The following is a 12,984-nucleotide window of genomic DNA, read 5'->3' on the forward strand; positions in this document are numbered from 1 at the left end:
ATTGAACTTGCACTATGTCACCAGCTTTTCTTCTGTTGTCTGATTAATCATGCTGCCGTACACCTGAGTGGAGTGAGATGAGAATGTGTTATTAGCATCATTTTAACCTCTGTATTGCAGAGAGGGAGAGAGAATGCATAGTGTGCTGATTTAACTCTATATACTGGATAATCTCTCATGACACAGAACAATAAAAGAATAAAAGACATACTGTTTTGGATCCATTCACATTCTAGAAAATGTAAGAAATTTCTGTGTCTGTGTCCAAATGTTATGATTCTAATGAGAATGATGATAATTACCAAGTTGTTTTAGCACACAACAAAAATAAATCATAAATATTTACTTTGTATATAAAGACTTAAAGAACATGCAAATTATTAATGATTCATCATTAATCAGGAATTTTGTAATGCTAACGTCTCAATAGTACTGGCAATAGAGCCAATGTCTTAAATAAATGTAATGAAAATATAAATTACACAGCAAAATGATTAGAAATTAATTCAAATGTTAACATCAGACTGTATAAGTAGATAGATGCAGATAAAATGTAACAGTATCACAAACTTAACACTGACTCGTGCCCTCATCACAGTCTGTGCTTTAAAAATCTGTATAATCCCTGGTTTCAATCTGTGGTCAGGGTTCAGACCTCATGCCTAAAAGCCTCAGCACGAACACAGGCACTCACGTAACAGTTCACGTTACTATCACACTCAGAGTGCACTCAAACTGGTAAATATTATAATATATGGTGATCTTTGAAGCCTGGAACATCCACCTCTCAGATATGAGGAGATTTGACAGATTAAGCTTTTCACAGCCTGATGCTTTGGTTTGAGAGATTTGAGAAAATAGGCTTTCAGGGTTGATGTTGTATACAGTTATCTAAACAATTTTTAAACAGTGATAGCATGATGTATTTGTGCACTCCAAGGTGTTGATTAGCGCATAACTGAAAATTATCAGCCAATGAAATGTTTTTGTCTTCCTAAAATAGGTATTGTAATTTTAGAAATTGGCAAGCAGATACAATGAGGCAAAGACAGACTGCTGCAGACTGAAGACGTTCATACACAGGAGGAGCTGCACCTTCCTGCTCAGTTACTCACTGTGAAAAAATAAAATCACACATCACAGAGCATACTGTACTTACTACACCTACATATTTAAAACTGAGTGCACACAAGCACGCACAGTGTGTTTGAGCACATAATATTATGTATGTGTACTGAAATTTCATCATCAGCATGAGAAACATTTTTGAGGCATCATGGCCAACCAGGCAACAAACACCAGCTCCACCATTCTTTACAAGCAGCTGCCACTTCCCTGCACGACAAGAGAAAGAAAAGGGGAGAAAAGGAAGAAAGGAGATCTGGCCTGTCAGAGGCCTCCCATTACTAGAGCAACACAGCTCACACAGCCCAGCATTGCATAGACGCTGGTTGCCATGGTTACACTGTAAATGCACTGGCAAAGGAATTACTCCACAAGCAACAAGGGGGAACAAGAAGGAGAGAACTCTCACTTTATGGCTTGTTTCAACTACTGTATACACATTGGAGTTGGCTGCTAATGTACTGGCATTATCTGAGGACATGTACTATAGCGCATATATATATATATATATATATATATATATATATATATATATATATATATGCTATAGTACATGTAGCATATGTGTGTGTGTGTGTGTGTGTGTGACAGAAAGATAGTTGTACATTCTCATTACGTTACATTTCATAATATTGTTAATTGGTTGCAGTGAATTATAAACACAATCTAACCAGCATGCACTTTAGCGGTAGAAAAAAAAAGTATTTGTAGTCATTAAACAATGACAGCTGTCATCAGGTTGTAATTTGAATAGAAAGAGATTAGGTGTTCAGGTGTTATTCCACTCAACCACGTCATTATCTGATTTCACTGTTTAGCACTGAAGTCCTTATGAGCCTTCAAGAAAGGTGTTCTCCTGCATATAAATCCCACATTTGTAAGGATTAGAAGAGAACATGGCTTATACCGTGCACCCCAGCTGAGAGAAAAAAAATCCTGTTTTCTGAAGCCATGCTGTTATAGGAGTGACAGTGGCCTAGGTTAATGTGTGTTTGCCTCTGTGTTATCATGACCTGACAAAGTGAGACAGAAAGAGAGGAACTAAACTTCTATAGATTAAAGAACACTCATAGCAGCATACTGCATCTGATGACCTCCTGGGGTTACTATGGTGAAAACACATACATATATAATGAATTCCTATAGCTGTAATAGAATCTATTAAAATATGCAAAAAAAAGTAAATATAAGAATACAGATTTCCATCTATGTATTTCAAAGGTACACCAGTAGATATAAAATGCTTGTGCAGTCAGTCTGTATTTTGCTAACATCTAGTGGTAATTACAGGAACATCATGTAATTGTAATAACCTGCTCAACAGATGAAAAAAGGTGTGTTTGCCACATAATATCTCACTTTATAAGCAAATGGTAACATGATAGTATTATAAGAAGTGACACAGAAAATGAGGAATTGACCCCCGACCCTTGTCCAATAAAGGACACCAGTACAATGTCATATGAATTGACCAAAAACAAACAACAACAAAAACTGACTTTGTGCTTTCTGGCTTTAGTGACCAGATCAGATATTCACTCATTCAGTTCTTACATACAATAGAAACTTTCAGTCTTATACCTAATTGTATAGTATGTGGTAATAGTCTGTCTACAATATTTCAACATTTAGTAATTAAATAATTCTTTCACAGCATCCTGCAGGTAGACTTCTTCCATAATGATCATATGAAAGTCCTCAACGAAGTCAGGGAGCTGCTGTCTTCCCATCTAGATTGTGTGCTGTCTAGACTGGGTGTGAATGGATTTTTTATTTTTATTTTTAAAGATGACAGTTGATTAAGATCTGGTGCAGTCAGTGGCTGACCTGACCTGAATTCTGATCTGTCTGTTCTGATTTCCTTCCTTTATTGAGAAGATAGGCTTTTCTGTGCAGAGTTTGCAGGTTCTCCCTGTGTCTGTGTGGGTTCTCTCCAGGTACAGCTTCTTGACTCTAAAGTGCCTGTAGGTGTGAATGGTTGTCCAAAACTACTATGACAAACTACAAAGTTGCAATATACCTCATCTGTTTATTAAATCTCTCAAGTCTATATACTGCAATCAACAGTTTCTGAACAGCAATGCAATGCACTTGTTTAAAAACGTGTAATCCAGTCAAAGTGCTTTACACACAGCCCTGGCAGATTTGTACAGGTGCTGTCTGAGGAACATTGAACAAAAGGACATGACTCTGTTGTGGTCTTTACTCAAACAGCATCATGATGAATCAGAGCTCTTCACTGGACCTGATTCCTTCATCAGGGCAAACAGAAATGATATGAAATGAGGAAAGAATGATGCTAAACAACATTATATCCATTTTTGCAAATCATGTAAAACAAATCATATTGGATGATTTCAGGGTAATAATCAGAATGGACTGGAATGACCAAGAAAATGATAGAGTGAGTCAAGTTTCTCTGTTTTTTTTGTTTTTTTTTGTTTGTTTGTTTGTTTGTTTTTTTTGATCTGTACATTGTGAATGTTTCAGAAAGGACATGGTTGCTTCAAAGTTAAAGTGTTATATGGTAACAGATATGTCATCATTTCAAATGATTTAAAAGGTGTAAAAGAGTTGAATTAAAAAATGTTCTCTCGTAATGGCCTTCATCTTTTCACAGGGTTGTCGATCCTGAATCCACCTCCAGTGAAGTGAGGTTTGCTGCTCAGCTGGGGGAGGGGTTCCACCTGCTCCACTTTAATCTTGGTCCTCTGCTCACTAGAGAGACACACAGAGCATCAGGTCATCAGAGTCAACAAAACTATCACACGCCCCATACATGACATAAATTGTGTATTTAATTACAGAGACAAAATGCAAAACAAACCAATGGATTAAACTCACCTGTGGAGCTTTTTCTGACAGAGGTACTTCTTCTTGATGTTTGCAAGCTCATTGGCCAATCTTTGATTCTCACTTTTGTATTCATTCATCTTTGAGTCAAGCATTCTCAGCTCTGCTATCAACACCTGTGAAATCACAAAAGAATAACACACATATAAGTATGTACAGTTAAATCATGTTGAATTTGTAGAAATGATCTGACTTTGAAAAGACGTATGACATATCACTGAAAGCCTTAATTAGATCAGAAACATATTGTGGCTTACATTCTAATTTTTCATAAAATGATTTCCATTCACATACAGTGGCAAGAAAAAGTGAGTAATCCTTTGGTATTACCTGCATTTAGGTGTGTGTCAATGTGTCTTAAAACATGGTCAGATATTTATCCAGTTACAATTATAAACAAACGCAGTCTATTTGAACCGATAACATACATCATTCAAAAATTCACAGTGCAGGCTGGCAAAAGTATGTGAAGCCCTCAGCTGACTGGAGTTAGCTTTTGTTGAGTTCAGTCAGTGAAACCAGACTGGAGGTGTGGGTTAGAACGACTCTGACTTATAAAAACCACTCGAGAACTGCTGATTTGCATAAATCTGGGAATGGCTACAAAGTCATCTCTATCTCCAAAGCTGGACAAACGGTCTAACAGATCAGGCTGATTATTTAGATTAGATACAGAGACAATTTAATACTGTAGCTACTCTCCCTATAAGTGGAGAAATAATGGTCCAAATTCCCCCTTAACATTATGTGGGTCGTGTCCACAAAGACATGAAGGAGTGGAATACACCAAGAAAGACAACATGAAACATGAAACAAGAAGATTAAAAGAAGGATGCTGGGACTGTGAGATGATAGTAACTAAAGACCTTGAGCTTTTTGGTCCTCTCTCTGATGGTCCACTGGCACTGCTGGAGCTGCTCAGCTGCCTCTGGACCAGGCTGCCGGGCCAGAATGTGCTTTAGCTCCACATACAGCTTCTCCTTTTCCTTGGTAAGGAAACAGGAAGAAAGAACATTTAATAGATGACAGAGACGGGTGTAACAAATATAAATCTATAATCATTTAAAACAAGAAAACAAATAAGCTAAAGAGGTAGGTTTTAAATTTATATTTAAAGATATCAACACTATGAGACAGCAGTGCAATGACTGTTCAAACTAAGCACCACAGGACATACATTTTAACTAAATATTCACTGTATATCATAAAAAGGATAATTCTATGATTAATCTATATTTATTTACATATATTATGATCAACAAATCCCACGAGAAGGCCCACATCAACTCTGAATTTATCCTCCTAACAAGTAATGTGTGTGTGCCAAAGTCTGATATATCTTACTGCTCTGTGCTGTAGAGCTCCATTGTTGGCCAAGGAATGAGCATGTCAGCCAGTACAATGGTGTGGTACTGGGTGACATTACATCAACACACACACTCGCTTTTTTTAGCTCAGTCCCACCTGCTGCCCACAATACTTATGGGAAACAAAAATTGTGTATTAATTGTGTATTAATAGTTCCCACCAGCTGCTTTATGTCCCCTGTTTGAGAAACTTTTGTGAAAATCTACAGTGCCCAGCTGTTTTAGGAAATTAAAAATGAATATCGCCAGCTTTATCATTTAAGCCCTAATGACAAAATGGACAAAAGACTGATGAGGATAAACTCTTATTATTATTCTCTTATTGATCTACAAGACATGTTTGAGGGTCTGCCTCTTAACTTGGCTGCCATTGCCTCTCAGTGTTAGTCTGAACAGTTGCACTGTAAAAACACAATAACCAATAACCAATAACCTCTTGAGTACAGTGACATAGAACAGTGATAGAGATAATAATTTACACACCAGCTCCTTTTCATGTCGTGTGTTTCTTCATGACATTAAGAGTGTGTGTCCTTCGTGTGTACACACTGAGGAAGGAGTGTCAATGTATTTACCTGTAGTAGAAGTTCATGCTCCTCAAGTTTTTGGGTCTTGGCAATAAGTCGTTTCTGTAAGGACTGAATCTTCTGGATGAGTTCGTATTTGCCTGGGTCACTGCCCTGAAGGGGAGAGTCATTTGCAAGATGTTAATGGTCAGACCTTTTCCTGTGAATAATGAGGTTTATTCATGATAATGTTCACATTTCCATGAGGCAAAGAGGTGAAACTGCAAAAGGCTAAGGCTGTTATGGCTTTACGTTAGCACACAGACACTCCTTAACAAGTCATTCACCTCCAGTCGTCTCCATCGGTGAATATTTATGGGCTTCAGCTGTTCCTCGAGGACGCTGTTTCTTGTCCTTTCTCTGAGCAGCTCCCTCTGTAGGTGGAAGAGTTCTCGCCTACAACACATCAGTTCAATGTAAATTCACACAGCACTTACACGCCCCAGATATAATATATAATATATAATTATAATCCTATAATAAGCCTTTTTGAAATATTAGTTCAAAGTAATGAATGAAGTGTTTTTTGATGTTGTTGTTGCTTTAATAGAGAAGAGTTCACTGTGATTTTGGAGGCTTTAGGTTTAAAGGGGTTATTCCTACCTCTTACCTCGATCTCTTTCCACCTTCCTCCATCTTTCTTTGAATCGTGCACTTCTATTCTAAATACAACACTTTATAGGTCACCTCATTCTATCTTCATCCTGCTCTCTGTGCTCAGTGCTTGTGTCTTGCCTCTCCTTGTCTATTCCACATTCTTCTCTTTTGTCTCTCTATCCTGCTCAGGCCCTCTTCTCTTTTTTTTACCTCAGGTCCTCAGTGTTGGGTACAGTCTTGTCCAGGATGTTCTTCTTGCGCCGGAGCCTCTTGATCTCCAGCTTGAGCAGACGGATGTCTTCCATCCGCTGGTTGTAGTGGAAGTCACCCTTGCTCAGGATTGACTGCTGGATCCTGATCTTTTCATACAGCAGGGCACGCTCATCGTTGCGCCGTAGTAGCTGTTTCCCCAGGTTGTCCCGCTCTCGGATCACCTTAAGAGAAGTTTCACCAACAAACAATCAGACACTAGTCTCTGTCCTTGTCATTTTCTCTATCTCTTCTTGTCTACCTCCTTCTCCTTCTTTACCTGTTCCAGTTGTTTCTTTTGTTGGATCTGCTCAGCATCAGCATCTGCTATAATTTTCTGCAGTTTTTGCTGTTCGGCTTTTTGACTGTCAACACGCTGCTTTGTCTCTTCCAGCTGCAGCTTAATCAACTGCAGATCCCCCTGTAGCAGGACACACAGATGGGTACACACATGCAAATTAGGTATGATAAGTAATGTACAGGGAAGGTAGGCATAAAAAATGTAAAACCACTCTAAATGATTATCTTTTAGGGTATTACCTCCAGCCCAGGCTGGTCCACTTTATTTTTTATGTAATGAATTTGTCATGAGGTTAGCAGAGCTTTGGCTTTACTAACTCCCCACAGGGGAAAACTATGTGGCTTAGAAGTGGGTCAGTGGTTCCCAGTGGTACTAGTCAAGACAACTTTCAACAAATGAAATAAATGTAATGTTAATACATGGGGGCAAGATTTACATTAACATTTATTCATTTGGCAAAGGCTTTTCTTTGAGTGAAGAGTGAAGTTACTGACAGTGCTAAATATTTAACAATCTAAATGATGATGAGAGGCTCAGAACCACAGTCCATGAAGAACCACTGCAGCAGACTATAATACCTTGAGGGACTCGTTATCCTTCTCTAAGCGCTTGTGCTCCTGCTGATCTTTGGCGAGGGCCAGCTCCTTCCCAGTGATCTCATCTCTCAGCCGGGTGACGTGGTTGTTCATGGTCTTCATCTTCCTCTTAATCTCTGCAATCTCCTCCTGAAGCAGAAGAAGGCAAACTTTCAAATTCAGAATATAAACATGGGAAACTACAGAAATGAATCTGAAGATCAGCTGTGGCTGACTGGAACACAACACTGTTACCTGAGCTTCAATGAGATTTTTGCTGTAGAGGTTCCTTTCAGACACAACAGACTCCAGCAGGTTCTCTTGCTGTCTGAGCTTGCACTCTGCCTCAGTGACCTTCTTTCTCCAGTCAAATATCTCCATCTCTTTTACTTCAACATCATTCATTTTTTGTTGCACCTGTGGAAGACAGGAAGATTCTACTTAGATGGGCCATGGATGCAGGTTTTTCAACCATTTAAGTAACTACATTTAATTGTTTAATAAATCATCTTGTAATATCACAATTAATTCAAATAATAAAAATCCACTAAGCTAGCTCTTCCTCATAACCTGCCTTCTGCATGAGGCTGCTGGTCTCATTGATGTAGCGATCGCGTTCTTTTTCCAGCTGTTGGATGATCTTGCGTTGCTTCTGGGCCTTCCTGACGATATCCATTGATCTCATGTTCCAAGGTCTTCTTGTCCTGCTCGAGGAGCTTCACGAGGTTCTGTTGCTTCTCAGTCGACTGTGCAGCTTTGATCATGTTCTGTGGGAAACAAGCACAACCGTAAGCTGCGGAACAGAAGTAAATAAATGTTCATTCTGGTTTTAAATGTACCATGACCTGTAATTTACATCACATTCATTATGCACTACTGTATACCCAGCAGTGAAATATGAGCTGAAGAGGACTAGAATACATTAGAATACCTGTGGGTCAAGGCACAGTGCATACCTTGTTTAACATGTCTCTCTCTCGGATCAGCTCGTCTATGGCTTTCTTGTCAACTTCGACTTGCTTTTGGGCAGATTCAAGGTCTGCAGAGGGAGAAAGATGGAGACAGTTTGTATAGATGATAAAAGCCAGTTGCATTGCATGTGTATATCAACTAGTTCTCTTCCATTAATGTGCAATTATGATTGCAACTAATAACTAATAACTCCTTCAGTCTATAGATGGTATGTACACATGTGAGTAATGTTTTCAGATAGACTTGGAAAAAATATAAACTTGTGCATTTACCAGTGAATATAACTTGATTATAAATAAATCAAATTAAATAAGGTTTGAAACAGTTTATACGCATTTGATATAAAATTACTGCAAGGGTATATTTTTCATCTATTGTTGGCTAATTGTCTATTTGATCCTTAGCTCCCATCTTATACTCTTATTAATTAGAATGAAAGTTAAAAGTTTAGCTTTCATTGTCATTTAAGCGTGAGACTGATGAGCTTACAGGGACACAGCAGCAGTGATGAGGGACAAACTGGGTGCACAGAAGATCATCATTTATGTCAGTCTAAAAGCATATGTCCATGTCTATGATACACAAGGTAAACTCCCTTTACCTTTCTCCAGACCAGCTATCTGAGCTTTCAGTGTTTCCTTCTGCACATCCACATCAGCTTTCTGATCCTCCATCTGGTGTAATTTCTTCTGGATGGCTTCTCTCATCTTTGTTTGTTTAGCAATCTCCTGACGCATCTGAGTCACCTCCTCTTCTCTCATCTGACAGGTGGGGTTGTATGAAGCATTACACAGAAGTAACAGGGAGTTTGTGTCTCTCTGACTACAGCCATCAAGACAAAAATAATAATCCTTTTCTCTTTTTTGCTGACTTTGCTTTCTTGGAGTAGGATGCAGGTCAAAACACAATAGACCTGCTTCTGACTTGCTCATTACATGTTGAATCAGTGCCCCCTTGTGGCTCAGTAGGACAGAATCATGTCATCTATTATCAGGTATCATCCCCTACTTTAGGAAAAGGTTATTCCCTCTTACCTTAAAGAGACAAGAAAACAAATAAATAATTACTATGGCCTGCCCACCTAAGGATGAGTGAAGACTGTGAACTCACGATCAGTTGTGTTACTTTACCACTCCCTCTATTCCATTCACATTCAAAATCATGCATGCACAGGCACACACAAACACTGCTAACATACACAACCTATCAGGTATTCAGATGTGTTAACTTGAGAGGCAGAAGTTTGTTGCTCGTGCGTATGTGTGTGTGACAAATGCACACCTTGAGCTCATTTGCACTCTGCTGATTTTCCAAGGAGAGATGTTCTTTGACTGATGAGAGCTGCTCACACTCCTGCTGCAGCTTGGTGTTCTTCACCTGCATCTGCTCCAGCTCTTTGGTGGACCGCTCATTGAGGATCTGTCACAGTCAGAGGAGGGATTGAGGTGTGGAAGGCTGGATCGAAATGTCTATATTTTCAACTAAGATGACACAGATGGTTTCCCAAACAGAACACCATAAAGAGCATGCATCTCACTCAACTGTTCACCTTTAGTTCTTTCAGCTGCTGCTCCAGTCTCTGCTGCTCCTCTTTGGCCTTTTGGCCCTGCAGATTCAAGGCCTTGATGTCTCCCATCTTGGCCTCCATGTCGACGTGCAGCTGCTTCACCTCCTTGTCCAGCTTCTCCTTCAGCCTCATCTCCCGGGAAATCTCATTCTGTTGTACCTGGAGCTCCTGCTGGAGCTAGGTTTAGACACCCCAAGAAGCAGCAAGTTAGCATCAGAGCTGGATTTTATTTTATTTTACTTGTAAGGTTTTGTAAGCTTTGTAAGTTAAAAATCAGATTTAATTTTTCTATATATATATATATGCTCATGTACGGTCTTTTTTCACAAAATCGGGTACAGTTAATATTTCCATTAACAAAAACCTCATAGACACTGCTATTGTCTGAACCAAACATGTAGCATAATTATAATCATATTACAAATTAGTCAGTTTTCTGTCAATGAGAATTTGTCCCATACTTACCTGACAAATACTGTCTAAGGCAGTCTGTCTTTGGGTCTCTATGTCCTGCTGGGTTGCAGTGGCCTTACTCAGTTTGTCTCTCAGACCCTCCACAGTTGTCAGCAGCTGATCCCTCTCCTTTCTCAACTCCTCAGTCATTTTTAGTAGATCACTGAAAAAAACTGATTACAGTTGGTTCCACTCACTTTACTCACAGTATCCACACAATTAAGACCATGGAAAGGAGGACAAATAACTCACCTCTGCTCTTGGTCCATAGAGACACCAGTTTGTTGTTCACCAATTTTCATTAGGTTTGCAACTTCGTCTTTTAAATTCCTGATGGTTTCTTTGTCCCTTTTCTCTTTATCATGAGCAGCATCAACCATTTTCCAAGCTTTATCCAGCTCCTACAGTTTAGAGAAAGGAAAATCTTACCAAACCTTGTTGAATTAACATCAACATAATCTGAGGAATCCAGAAGGAGTAAATGACAAAATATTACTTACATTACTTAACACAATTCTTTCTATAGCAAACACTACATACACCATCAATTGCCATCATTTAATTTTACAGAATCCAAGTGCAGTATAATCTGTATGTTTGAAATGATGCCAAATCTGAGCTATAAACCAAGAAATAATAAATAAATAAGACATGTTACACTACACTGTAACCTCTCTGTGACCATGTTCTGGCAATGTACCCTCTTTAGTGAAGTTATTGTTGTCTCATCTTCTTGGGACAGTTTCAGGGCAGCTGTGACTTTAGTTGAGGTGGACACAATCTCTGCATTCAGCTCCCTGCATTTGGACATTAGCCTCTTCTCGTTCTCTCGAGACTTCTTCAGAGCATGGATGAGCTTCTCATACTCCACCCGGATCTTGTCCATGCTCTTGTCCCCAATCAGCTCACTGAGCACCATCTGGAACTCTTCCAAAGACTCAACAGAGTCCTCTCCTACTGGTCCTGTTTCCTGGATGTACAGCAGAGCCACAGACTGCAGGTGAACATGAGTCTGGGAGTAATGAACTCCACAGATACACAACAGATTACACATGTAGCCTTTGTTAGGCTATGTGAAAGTTGTCATAGCTGAAATAAAATAATAACTAACTTTTTTTTTTTTTGGCTTTGTATTTTACCCTTTAACTTACTGTGGCTTAAAGTTAATAAAAACCACAAATTAACATCAGCAAAGATGCTAATTAATTGCATATTAATAATTTGCCCGAGCGTAGTTTGTTGACAGTAACTAACGACACTTTAACCGGCGCTGTATTATAATAGGCTGTAATGCTCAGTTAACATGACTGTAGGTCAGCATGTTAAACTTTTCTTAGGAAGAACACTTACCTCCATTATATGAACTGAAAAGTCAATATATAATTCGTTAATCCTCCTCTGTAGCTTAGTCCTGGTTTAAGTTTTATCAATAGACCTGTTGACGTTGGTTACTACGCAACCGCTGATCTCGCGAGAAAAAGAACCGCTGGTCTGCATTGTCGGTGCAGCTGGAGGTTGTCACTGAACAATATACGAGTACATAGTAACATTGTAACTACATGCATTGCTATGAAGTAAAGTGGTGCATGTAGTACAGTGTATATACATGGCTCTTACCGAATGGAGTCCAATCTAAATAATTCCGTCTACCAAGGATAAATGACAGTTTCATTAATGCTCTTTAAACTGTATTAAAACAGGAATAAAATTGCATTACAACACAAGGATTCACAAATGTTTTGATGCCAGTGTTCATGTGTGCAGAGAGTAACTGGCAAAACGCCAGTGAAGTCACTATATTTCAGATGAGTCTATGAATGAATAATTAACATAATACCATAATGTAACAGCAGTGTGATACATGGTAAATCCAAGCTTGGGTTTCAACCATATAGTCTTATGTTGACTCAAATGAGGGACATGATAGACTGATGGAGTTTTGAAACATGTGCCATGTACCATCTCCACTTGGCATATTAAGCATCCTCAATTAATGTTATTGTTTTCACCTGCCTCACAAGTAAAATGTTGAGAAAATATGTTGTTGTCATTGAACAGGCAATGTGCACCTGGAGACACAAACTCTTTAATAACCTGTAGGAGGGATGATGGAAGGTTTTCACCAATCAAGTTATCATTTATCAAAAGTCTGGTCTGATATTAGCATTTAGGTCACATGATTTTGTTTAAGATATCTGTCATTGTTTAGTCAGCCTGATCAGAAATCAAAATGGCCGCTAATGAAGCTGGACATGCCTCCCAGTGGATGAGTAATTACATACTAATGGGTTAATCATATTTATTTTCAATAAAACAACGACAGAAGTTCATAAAATGAATTAGAACCTTTGTCTTAATA

At 38.7% G+C, this 12,984-nt stretch overlaps 1 protein-coding gene across 1 annotated transcript; it reads right to left on the reverse strand.

Annotated features, from left to right (window-relative positions):
• Nucleotides 1-2,484: 2,484 nt before the first annotated feature.
• On the reverse strand, nucleotides 2,485-12,169 carry LOC108893139 (cilia- and flagella-associated protein 58-like). The gene is given in 19 exon segments (XM_018690982.2): nucleotides 2,485-3,843; nucleotides 3,970-4,094; nucleotides 4,845-4,964; nucleotides 5,921-6,025; nucleotides 6,199-6,307; nucleotides 6,719-6,942; nucleotides 7,038-7,178; nucleotides 7,637-7,783; nucleotides 7,889-8,050; nucleotides 8,208-8,291; nucleotides 8,293-8,400; nucleotides 8,590-8,672; nucleotides 9,207-9,366; nucleotides 9,887-10,024; nucleotides 10,155-10,349; nucleotides 10,638-10,788; nucleotides 10,878-11,026; nucleotides 11,326-11,595; nucleotides 11,976-12,169. Coding segments are annotated over 19 exon segments (2,589 nt in total). The 5' UTR covers nucleotides 11,982-12,169; the 3' UTR covers nucleotides 2,485-3,731.
• Between the last annotated feature and the right edge of the window lie 815 nt (nucleotides 12,170-12,984).

This window comes from Lates calcarifer, linkage group LG20, assembly GCF_001640805.2.
Source record: "Lates calcarifer isolate ASB-BC8 linkage group LG20, TLL_Latcal_v3, whole genome shotgun sequence".
Classification (NCBI taxonomy): Eukaryota; Metazoa; Chordata; class Actinopteri; family Centropomidae; genus Lates; species Lates calcarifer.